Raw genomic sequence first — 12,517 nt, 5'->3', positions numbered from 1 at the left:
CTGGAGAACTGTATGTGTCTGCTGTCTCACAATAGTGACACCAAAGCACATAGGCAAACACACAGAACTCCAAGCGTGTCGGAACTTTAAGCCGTCGTAAACATTTTCTAACAAGCCGAGCTGTGAGAGATTTCCCATCTGTGTGTGTGAGTGTGTGTGTGTGTGTGTGTGTGTGTGTGTGTGTGTGTGTGAGAGAGTGTGTGTGTGAGAGAGTGTGTGTGTGGTGTATCAAATGTGCAAAACCTGGAGAGAGGAAGCATGTTTTACAATGCAGAGCAAACTAAATACTACTACGCCACTGGGACTTTTTCAAATCATATTCCCAGAAGTGGGCTCCTGAATAAAACTCACAGTGTGAGCTTTGCGAAAGAAGGCGGAAATGTATTGGTATCGTGGGAGCTACCCCATTAGTCACACTTTTATTGCATTTTTGTTATTTGAAGGATTTCCTACTAAGTTAAATATATTTTGACATTTGATTTCCTGTCAAGATTAGGGGCATCAAATCGGAAACAAATGAAACGCTTATTTCACCACAGCTGTGGAGGCTGGTGGAGGTAGAAATCGGAGGATGGGCTCATTGTAATGCATGGAAAGGGATGAGGAATGGTATCAAGCACGTATTCCATTCCATGCATTACAATGAGCCCGTCCTCTGATTTCTACCTCCACCAGCCTCCCCTGCACCACAGGTGTTTTTGACAACCTTAGTTGTGTGTCGTTTTTTCAAACACCTTCTTTCATTCTCCTAAATCCTCCTGAATCCTTTCGTGCTCCTAAATATTTCCTCTCCTCATCACAGTCTCTCTCGCCCTCTAGTCTCCGCTCAGTGTTCTGGGCAGAGTGTGTTTGGTGTGTGTGTGTGTGTGTGTGTGTGTGTGTGTGTCTGTGTGTGTGTGTGTGTGTGTGTGTGTGTGTGTGTGTAGCCCTGTTTAACCAGCACCGCAACACTAGATTTACTGCACCTGCCTGCCAGGATAACCTTTGGCCCCTGGGCTTCCGTCGTCTCCTCGTTCACCCTGCGGAGAAAAAGAGAAGAGTGAGGCTAAATGAGGGGGGGGGGGGGGCGGGGGGGGGGGGGGGCGTGACACAATAGAGGTGTCATTCTCAGCCTCCCTGGCTTTGAATGGAGAGATGTGAGTATGGGAAGAAGGAGGAGGAGGAGAGGGTAATGGAGGAGGAGAGAGGGGTTAATCTCCAAACTCTTATAAAGGCCTTTTGTTTAGTCAGAGTTTAGAGCCATTATGGATGTTGGCACTCTCTACATTTAATCTATAATACTGCCAACCGCAGTAATTATAGGTTGCAGATCATGATGTTTATGCATTATGCATTTTCAATTTCCGAAGGAAAACCAAACACAAATGTCTTCAATGTGAGATCCCTACAATAGGACATAGTAGTGTGATTGTACTACTCATGATAGTACAAGAGTAGTATCAGTGATAATGTAGTACGGTGTACCCGCTAGATTGCAAGAACGCATTTTGAAACACAGGCATAGTCTCTTTTTACAGTGCATACTACTTACAGTTCAACACTATTTGTAATTCTGAGGAATGTGAGAACACAACACAGTAGATGGCAACAGAGAAGTGATACGACACATTCTTTGCAGTGACACTGGAGTCCACACTACACACTACACACTACACAATACACATTACACACTATTTGTACTAGTGAGGAATCCTGGAAGGAATGACCTGGGGTGTCCAGACTGTTTGGCCCACTTTCAGCCCTGCCAAAACCCCTCTCTGGCCAAGATTCCTTAAATGCTAATGTGTTCATGTGTGTGACACCCTCCTCTGTCAAGGTCCAACGTCTCCTTCTGACTCTATTGTTCTTCTCTCTGTTTTCTCCCTTTGTGAAAGGCATGAGGCGGAATTCATGCCTGAGTCCCCAGGGGGGCTATCTTTTTTTTAACAGCAGAGCTATAGCATTCGCTGTGTTGGGTAAACACACTGTAAAGCAGATTGAGAGTTGGTTGATTCACTTCTGAAACAGCTGCTGCAATGGTTTAGACACAGCGAATCTGATTAAGGCGAAAAAGAGGGGAGTTCCACAATAACCATGGCAAATACAACACGTCACCCAATCAATAACCATGGCAAATACAACACGTCACCCAATCAATAACCAACTGTTTCACAGTGTCATCTAGAAGCTGCAGGACCTTGTGAAGATAGGACTTGCCCAAATAAACTAGAATCTGTTCATGTATTATAACATTACTTATCACAAATGATCACACAACATCTAGGACATATAACATAAGAAAAACTGATTATACAGACCTGTCAAACAGTAGAGTAACAGTAAAGTAACAATAGAGTAGAGTAACAGTGAAGTAAAAGTAGAGTAACAGTAGAGTAATAATAACAGCAGAGTAACAGTAGAGTAACAGTAACAGCAGAGTAACAGTAGAGTAACAGTAACAGCAGAGTAACAGTAACAGTAATAGCAGAGTAACAGCAGAGTAACAGTAGAGTAACAGTAGAGCAACAGTAACAGTAGAGTAACAACAGAGTAACAGTAGAGTAACAGTAGAGTTAGAGTAACAGTAGAGTAACAGTAACAGTAGAGTAACAGTAGAGTAACAGTAACAGCAGAGTAACAGTAGAGTAACAGTAACAGCAGAGTAACAGCAGAGTAACAGTAACAGCAGAGTAACAGTAACAGCAGAGTAACAGTAGAGTAACAGCAGAGTAACAGCAGAGTAACAGTAACAGCAGAGTAACAGTAGAGTAACAGTAGAGTAACAGTAACAGTAGAGTAACAGTAGAGTAACAACAGAGTAACAGCTGAGTAGAGTAATAGTATAGTACTCACAGGATCTCCTGGATGACCCGGAGGACCAGGATGGCCTTTATGTCCCTGTGAATAGAGGAACAATAAAGTTAGACCCTTTTGTATGGGTATGATTTGGATCAAACCACTACAGTACATACAGTCTGCATACTGTATGCATCATTTATGTTACTTCATTGCACCAAGACTCATTTGTACTCAATTAAAATCAAAGGTAGTGAGGATATGGCGTTTCTGATCACACTTGACGTGATGTCAGAGAGCTCTTTGAATTTTGAGGTTCAAGATGGTCACTAATGTAATAATAACAACAGACCTAATTAGCCTTACCTAATTAGCTTGTAAAAAAGCAAATACTTAAATCGTTATATTTAAGAGGCTATGGATGATTTGGTTTAACAAGCTGCAAAAATCAACAACAACAAACACAGTTAAGAGGTTATGAAACAGCAAGCCACTTTCTAACATTTTCTCAGTATAAGCTAATGAAATACTGCACAGTACACTGCTTTCATACCACAATATTATGTGTAATGGATGAGCACAATACGATGCTTTTGTGTACCTTTCAGATGCAGCCGTTTCCTGGAAACAAACAACCACGTTTTGGAATAACACTGTGCTGTGCACAGATTGTATTCTATGAATAATTAATGCTGTTATATGCAAAATAACCTACTGTGGTGGCAAAGTCAACTTCACATCATTGTTAATCAGTGTATCAGGGAAGAGCTGCGAGCTTCGAAAAAAACAACAAGCTAACATGAGTAATGGACCTACTTTCTCAGAACTAGGGCATATATACAGTGTAGTACATATATCTGGTCCATATTGAGAATACTTAGCTAGCTTGCTGGCTGACATCCTGGTGAGGGAACACAGAAGCATATCCTTTGAGCTCCTCCACATGTCTGCCACCAAGCCCCTTGCAGATGAGCCAGCCTTTCAGCGGCGGTGCAAAGTAAACCACGGCATGCCAACAGCCCTAGAGATTAGCCTCAATGTAAACACACAGCTAGCTACCACCACAGTGCCTATGCCAAGAGGCCCTCAAGCCATGGTCCCACAGTGTACATATGGGGATTATGAGGTACTTCTATAAAGCCTCAGTCGTGCGCTAATAAATCAGTGATTTTAAACAGGCGACCCACATCTCAACTTATTTTCTGGTACCAATCATCCAGTACTGTACCTAAAGACAAAGAACAATGTCCCTCAGCAGCCTTGGAAATATATTACATAAATGCCCCACTACCCAGCTCCCAGGAGGGGGCTAAAAGAATAGATGAGGCCTGTGTCTAAGCCAACGCACGACCGTGGAGAAGTAGGGAAGAATGTGTCTCGGCCACGCCGCCAACGGCTTCATACAGCACAGTAAAGCACAGTTAAAATGAAGGGGAAATAATCAACCTTTGGGAGTGTGTGTGTGCGTGTGTGTGCGTGTGTGTGTGTGTGCGTGCGTGCGTGCGTGCGTGCGTGCGTGCGTGCGTGCGTGCGTCTGTGTGTGTGTGTGTGTGTGTGTGTGTGTGTGTGTGTGTGTGTGTGTGTGTGCCTGCTGCCCCATGCATTTATCTCTTCAGCCTACTGTAATGATGTAGGAGAGAGGCAGGGTTTTAACCCCTGACCCTGGCCAGCTGTTTGGCCAAGTGCAAATGACACGGTATAACCTCTCTTATGAAGCAATAAAACATTGGCAGACGTACAACGTTCTTTCCATTGGATTATTTCTTCATAAATGAGAGGCTGGCTTCACATCCTCAGCTCTTTCAACCCTCCTCCTGTTCAATATATCCACTATGAGAGGGATTAGCAGAAAATAGGTCCTTTGCACAAATGACACGCTTGAATCAACATAATTTTCTCTTGAACAAATAGACCCAGAAATGGAAGGTGTCATGAATATGCAGAATATACAGTACACGTCCAGGAAGACAGTGATGATGTAGATGCAGTAAAGACAGAGTAAGTCCAGCGTGCCGTGCCATCACGATTGGCTGTGGAGAGAGCCGAGATGTCCAGAGCAGGGCTGGTAATGCTCCGCACAGTGTGACAGTTTCCCCACACAACTGCCTGCCTGCTCTGCTCTGCTCTGCTCTGCCTGCCTCATTATTTTATAGCCTCAGCCACGGTATCCATGCACGCTGACTGTAGGATAAGCTTGGCCCATAACATCTTTTACACATTTCCCACAGTGTGAGAAGCTGTTTCTGGCCCCAGGTCAACCCCAGGCCAGCCCTAGGCCAGCCCCATGCAGGCCAAACCCAGGCCAGCCCCAGGAAAGTCCCAGACCAACCCCAGGCCAGCCCTAGGCCAGCCCCATGCAGGCCAAACCCAGGCCAGCCCCAGGAAAGTCCCAGACCAACTCCAGGCCAGCCCTAGGCCAGCCCCCTGCAGGCCAAACCAGGCCAGCTCCAGGCAAGTCCCAGATCAACCCCAGGCCGGCCCTAGGCCAGCCCCATGCAGACCAAACCCAGGCAAGTCCCAGACCAACCCCAGGCCAGCCCCCTGCAGGCCAAACCCAGGCCAGCTCTAGGCAAGTCCCAGACCAACCCCAGGTCAGTCCTAGGCCAGCCCCATGCAGACCAAACCCAGGCAAGTCCCAGACCAACCCCAGGCCAGCCCCCTGCAGGCCAAACCCAGGCCAGCTCTAGGCAAGTCCCAGACCAACCCCAGGCCAGCCCTAGGCCAGCCCCATTCAGGACAACCCCAGGCCAGTCCTAGGCCAGCCCCATGCAGACCAAACCCAGGCAAGTCCCAGACCAACCCCAGGCCAGCCCTAGGCCAGCCCCATGCAGGCCAAACCCAGGCCAGCCCCAGACAAGTCCCAGACCAACCCCAGGCCAGCCCCATGCAGGACAACCCCAGGCCAGTCCTAGGCCAGCCCCATGCAGACCAAACCCAGGCAAGTCCCAGACCAACCCCAGGCCAGCCCTAGGCCAGCCCCATGCAGGCCAAACCCAGGCCAGCCCCAGACAAGTCCCAGACCAACCCCAGACCAACCCCAGGCCAGCCCCATGCAGGACAACCCCAGACCAGCCCTAGGCCAGCCCCATGCAGGACAACCCCAGGCCAGGGATACAGGGAGACTAAGTCAGCAAGTGGTGGCCATCTGCTAGCTAGGTCACAGGGTAAGTGAGGGTAAATAGGGTACACATAGCTTTAGGCCCGGGTGGCTGTGAAGCACTTTGTAACAAATGCATTTGTGAAGAGTACTTTATATATTACACGCAATTTGACTTTTAAATCCTGACAGAAAATGACCTTATTGTGTGAACAATTACATACATTTGAGGGGTCTTCTGGGATTAATCAGTGCAGCTGATGATTACTCCGGGAATCAATGTCTTCTCAAGGCACTTTTGCCTTCCTTTACCTCTCAGCCTCCCAAGCATGTTCCTGAGCGTTCAAATGCTGACCATGGTCAATAACTAATCCCACCTGGACCCTCGTTTGAGAATAGGAAGAGTGACAGTCACTTAACCTTTGTCCTCACCCAGGGCTCATCCACAATTACCATCATTCACAGTTCATGGAAGAATAAACGTTTTTCCCTTGACTCTCCAGTACTTTCCATGACTTCCATCATAGAGATCATTCAGGTATGAGCCCATCTCACCATATAGTGAATGAAATAACCTTTAGTAATCCAGATGGTATCTCACAGTCAGATGGACCTGTTGCATAAGACAGTATAGCGCCAGCCAATGTTCCCTCTAAGCTGCGCGCCTGCGCAATCGCGCACTGCTCGCACATTCTCAGCGCACAAGAAACTCTATGCAGCGCATAAAATAAAATTCACCATAAACGTATTAATTAATATCTAATATTAGACCTAATCTAATCTAATTAATTAGACCAATAATGTGTTTTTTGTACCATTTTTCAATGTAACACAGTGAGTGACAGGTGTCCAGCCAATGATACGATACGGTTTACTTACGCTACGCAGCCAATCATAGCATTGATAGTGCTTGCATATGTGCCCTGCCCATACGCACCATGCAGGTTAGCTAGCTAACAACAATGCGGCGGAGTTAACCCATTTGTGCCGGATGCTGCGCTACGCAGCATTGCATCTACCGCCAGTTGCTGCGTAGCGCAGCATTTTTGATTGTTGCTCACAGTGGTCCTCAGTGTGCTCAGGGAGCTTGTGTGTATGCCCAGACACATGAAAAATTAGAGGGAACATTGGCGCCAGCCAGTCATTGCTGCTGTGCTCTTATACAAATGTGTCCTGGGGATTGTGTGTGTGTGTGTGTGTGTGTGTGTGTGTGTGTGTGTGTGTGTGTGTGTGTGTGTGTGTGTGTGTGTGTGTGTGTGTATGCACTAGCTTTGGAAGTGTTAGCTGAATGGCATATGGATGACAGCCATTTCCAAATTAGCACCAGTTGCTACCACACCCACAACCTATGCTGGCTATCCTGTGGTCTGTCATGCTTACAGTATGGACTGTTTCTTCTTGCATCCACAGATTTCTCCTCTGGCCGCAGCCCATGTGCAGAATAACCCAATGATACGCAGCCAGTGGTACTTTAGAAGAGGTAGTGTCTCTAAGTATTTTTCCACCAGCTTTTCATATTTTAGTTTTCATGATAAAAAACACATGTTTGCTGCAGGGCAGTCAGGTAACTTGAATGTGATGTTTTGCAATGATAGGATGATTTGTATTACATATTCTGAAGTCCAGACTACAGTATGTTATGCGTTATTTAATAAATATTTGGCTAACATGAAATAAAGTCTTCACTGTGAATATGTGTGTGTGTGTGTGCGTGTGTGTGTCTAGTGCGTGTCTGTGGGGTAAAGCCAGGGGAGAAGGGGGGGGGGGGGGGGGGGGGGGGGGTAATCCTCCTCATTATCTGAGAACACAGAGGAGGATTTGGAGCATTTTGCCTGGTTCCCACTGTAAATATGAGCCATTTATCTCCACCCAGAAGGCTTGAACTCTCTTCAATCCCTCTCTTGTTTTGGAAGCCGCCTGTGATGATGTCACGACCCAACTATTCCACCCTTGAGTCTATAAGGCTGCAGAGGAGTCTGGATGCAGGTGCATTACGATGCCTGCATCATGTTAGGCTTCTCTCCAAACAAGAACAGAAACATCCTGTGAGAGAAATCCTTGGCAGAGCCCGACCCCCCCCCCCTCTTCTTTCAAGAATTACTCCCTCAAAGGGATTTAGGAGTGGGCAGGACCACGGTATAGTCTTTGATTTAGTGAACTTCAATGTGGTCCACTCTCTCTTTCAAAGACTCTCTCATTCAGAGAATCTGTTGTATGTCTTGCTACCTTGTTAAAGAATGAAGGGCTGAATCCTGACTCTGCAATTAGTTACGCAAAAGTCAGAGCTACATGTGTCAATCTTAAGTAAGAATTCAAGCCAAAGTGGTTCATTACCTTTCGGCCAACCTGGCCAGTCAATCCAGGGGGTCCCATCACGCCAAGGTCTCCCTAGAAAGACAACAATTAGTTACATAAAGCAGGCCTACTTGGTATCAACCACAGGCTAATATACTGTAGCAAACTAGTGAATAAGAGATCAAACTAGCAGACTAGTTAATAACAGTAATGTGCGCAAATGGAATCAGATCTCATTACTTTCCTTGTTATCTACAGTAACACAGACACTGTATAGCATGACAGTATGTACCACATAGTGTATGGGAGAATGTAGGTCAGTGGGTATGCACTTTGACAAGCAACTCTTCACAACATAAGCTCAGTTTGTCCCCCTCCTTCAAATGAGACATTGTTAGATCCTGAAACTGGAATACAGCACAGTAAGACAAACTCCTACTTTCTCTCCATTTGGTGCTCTGCCAGGTGAAAGGCCGGGGTCTCCCTTTCGTCCCTGGAACAGACACAAAAGAAACAAGCCTATGGTAAACATGTCCCTCACAAAATGATGTAGCATCCCCTCGGGCTAATCAGTGTAATTTTGGAATTTGGATTGTTTACTACGGCGTGCCCCCACTTGGGCCGATCAGTGTACTTTAGTAAATGCCGGATCTCTCTGTGGCAAGACGCATCCAAGGTTCGTCAAAACTGTCCCAAGTGGAGTCTGAGACACCTTGCGTACAAACATACAAATGGACGGAGACCAATCCACAGTCCCCTCCTTGATTTCATCGTGGGGGACAACAAGCTGTTTTCTAGGGATATTCCCCTGATATGTTACGGCAGTTGTTCCAAATGGTAAACAGATGTTGATCTGTTTTCAATACTTCGGCAATGATAGTGCCTCTCCACTACTTGTCATTTTGTAATGTGAAATGATGAAATTACATATTCTCTGTATTATCGCGTCATTCAGACACAGAGGACTCAAGGATTGTAGAAGTTTACATGTACAGTATGATGAAGGAGTGAACGGGTTCACACACACACACACACACACACACACACACACACACACACACACACTTATAGCAGTAGTATTTACACAAGAGCACAGTCCATTTATGCCCTCCAGTATTTCAGTTTACAGTAAGGCCCTGAAGAGCAATTAAGAGTGACCAGACACATTCTTCTCCCTTTTCAGGCAGTGGGATGCAGTCGGACTGTCCCTGTGTTACAGGCCAGGCCTTCTCAAATCATACCACCATTCATGCATCTGAAAACATTTATCAGTCTGAAACTTAAACATTAATTAATAACATGCACTTAAGTACTTCATCTTGATAAAGTACTATACATTAATATGCAGAATAACTGTAGAGGATAAAATGTAGTGGTCTCTAGGAAGCATTATCATTTGCAATTGGTAGAGGAATGTCTGTCTGTGCAGTTGGATGAAACACAAACAATACTGCAAAAGCTGGAAGCGAAATGTATGTCAAGGGACACTTGTGTGCACTCATGCATTTAATAATGACTTCCCCACTTTCGCATTTGACTAAGAGGCTAGGGAGCCATTTTCACCCACACCTCTAAATGCACATGCCTATTTCAGCAGTTTCTGTAGTTAACAGTCATGCGTCTGTTGGTACCTAAACTGTGAAAAGACTTAAATGCCCTTAAAAAATACAGTTATTTTTCCTATGTTATTGATGGTGGAAACATGAGCTTTCCCATTAGTACCTGTATCGCTCCATTTAAGTCTACATTTTCGTGTAAACCACAAGTTTTCATCGAACAGTCTTTCTTTAAATTTCCTCTAGACCAACTGCTCCTCAATGGGGCCAGGACTGGAACTGATGCCAAGATCTACACTCCTGAAAGTTGTACTATTTCAATGTCCAATCTGCCCATTTTTTTGAGTGGAAACTTTTAAAGTTTACGCACACTTGAATCCCGTTAATAAATAGGGGTTTCAATGTTTACAACAAACAAAAACAAACATCTGCTCTTTCCACTTACGCTGTTGAACGTTCTTCAAGTGGACTCACACTCACTTGTCCACTACACAGTACCTTAGTATAGTTTCTAGTAATGCATTGTGGTCAGATGTCATACCGCCTGTGTGTATTCACTCTCACCCTTTATCATTCACACTTACAGTTTTCAGTAGGACAAGACCACATATTAATTGTGGCGTTTAAATCAAGTTGTTTTAAAGCACTGTCACTGCAGTATGTAGTTTGAGGTTTGTGTGTATATGGGTCAAATTAGACCACTCTTGGTCAGACTCCAACTCCACTCACTCAATGATATCAAGAGTTATGGTTGGCTCTGGTGTTATCATGGTCTCGGGCCAAAGGCTGGTGTCAATTATGTTTCACTGTTGTAGGGAGTGGATGAGTGAGTGGAAAATGTTGAAATTCAATTCATTTTTGGGGTATGGATTATTAGGTATGGACTCACAGCATGAGAGAGTTTCCATTCTGTTCTGGTAAACTGCTCACATGTGAATTGAGAAATGGCACAGTCAGCAGTCGTTGGTCTGTTGATGTTTCAGTTGTGTTATGATTGGTCCCTGCTGGATGAGGGCTACGCGTAATGAATATGCATAAGGGAAACCATACAGTACAGTACATGCCTATGCAGTACATGCAAGGTTCATTTCAAGGCCAAGTCCACATTAACACACAGCACATTGCATGAACTCTGAACAGAGTAGCCGTTTCACACACATCATCACATTATCGTCACTATCAAATACAGTATTGGTCCCCTTGATCGTGATTGATCCTGTTTCTATACCAGCGGAATATGTACATGACACACAAACCTTGAGTCCAGCAGGGCCAGGGCGACCAGGGTTTCCATGGGGACCAGGAGGACCCTATAAAACATACAGAGACATACAGACAGAGTTAAAGACAAACCACTGAGTAAAAACAAGGGAGGGATATGGGTCATTAACCTCACATTCATCTCAGCATGACACCTGCCTGGCACAGATTATTATTATTTTATATATATTATAAATATTTATTCATTTTTAATTGAACCTTTATTTAACCTACAGACATACATATTGTACAGTGACAGGGCACAGTGATTCATACCCTTCAACCCAATGAACTGTTTAATGAATTGTGGCACAGTAAGCCCACAGAGCCACAGAGTCAGATGAGAGGTTGTGACCCTTGTGGTTGAGGGTGTAGGAGTCTAATAGTAGTGCATACTTCTCTATCTATCAGTGTCTGAATAGTGTTAGTACCCACCCAGTTTCCACTCTCCCCTCCACTGTCTGCCTGACGTCAGGGCTGACCTGCAGCTCTTGTGTGTTTGGGTAGGACTTTCTGTGGGCCATATGGATTCTGCCTGCCTGCCTGCCTGCCTATCTGCCTGTCTGTCTGAGTTATGACATATGGATGTGATTTTCCTCATCCCTTCACTTTCCCACCAGCATCCAGGGGGCCCACGAAGTGAAGGCCGTTCGCCCATCACACACGATATTCTCATCATTGTACCACAAATACAGACCTTAAACTGTTGTTGCTAGGCCTATGTGTGCTAGCCATCAAGTCAAGGCAGGTCAAATGCTTTAGCGGGGGACCAATATAAACACACCAGACAGATATATTTATCACAAGAAACTCACCAGGAGGCATAACTCCTCTTTGGGGTCACAGAACATAAATCCCAACCGAACCAAGTGAGCCCCATCCAATAAGGAGAGGATAAGACGGTTTGGAAAATTGAAGCAATTGCCTAGTTTCCTGACATTGTCTTCTGAGAAGCCAAAAACTTGATCAAAGTCAATGTTGTATATCTTAGGAGAGAGATGAGCCTGCGGCCTGGAGGTAGAGGAACATTCATCAAAAGCAGAAACGGTGACAAGAATGACAGTCTAAATGCTCAATGTGTTTACGTCCCTGTAAATGAACTGAAACTGAGCTAAAAGCATTCTTGAAAGCCCCTTCTCAGTCCAAGTGTTCCATTGGAGAGAAAGGGAGATCTCTCCTCCAGATCCTGAGTAGAAGGTGAGATCCAGAGGAGACAGGGGAGGCCGAGGAGGATCACTGAGTGAGGAGGAGACAGGGGAGGCCGAGGAGGATCAGTGAGTGAGGAGGAGACAGGGGAGGCCAAGGAGGATCAGTGAGTGAGGAGGAGACAGGGGAGGCCAAGGAGGATCAGTGAGTCAGGAGGAGACAGGGGAGGCCAAGGAGTGCAAGTTTGCGGTTTGCTAATCCTGCCTGTTCTAGTCTCTGTTATCTATGTGTGTCTGTGCTCCATTATCAGGTTGTAGAGGAAAGCAGACCAGAGCAGAAAAGAGCACAGCCTGTGTGTGTGTGTGTGTGTGTGTGTGTGTGTGTGTGT

The 12,517-nt window shown here is 45.4% G+C and overlaps 1 protein-coding gene across 1 annotated transcript in view; it reads right to left on the bottom strand.

The window, feature by feature from the left end:
• Positions 1-12,517, bottom strand: part of LOC310806516 (collagen alpha-1(XXVII) chain B-like) — a 56,271-nt gene that overhangs the window by 30,359 nt on the left and 13,395 nt on the right. Inside the window, exons 5-9 of the mRNA XM_083672643.1 lie at positions 10,980-11,033; positions 8,607-8,660; positions 8,207-8,260; positions 2,833-2,877; positions 966-1,019 (exon numbers count right to left, since the gene is read on the bottom strand). Of these exons, the coding sequence (XP_083528769.1) occupies positions 966-1,019; positions 2,833-2,877; positions 8,207-8,260; positions 8,607-8,660; positions 10,980-11,033 (261 nt within the window). The remainder of the gene's footprint in view (positions 1-965; positions 1,020-2,832; positions 2,878-8,206; positions 8,261-8,606; positions 8,661-10,979; positions 11,034-12,517) is intronic.

This window comes from Argentina silus (genome assembly GCF_951799395.1).
Source record: "Argentina silus genome assembly, chromosome: 7".
Classification (NCBI taxonomy): Eukaryota; Metazoa; Chordata; class Actinopteri; order Argentiniformes; family Argentinidae; genus Argentina; species Argentina silus.
Note: the sequence above shows the minus strand (reverse complement) of the source record. Positions and strands in the feature narration are given on the sequence as shown.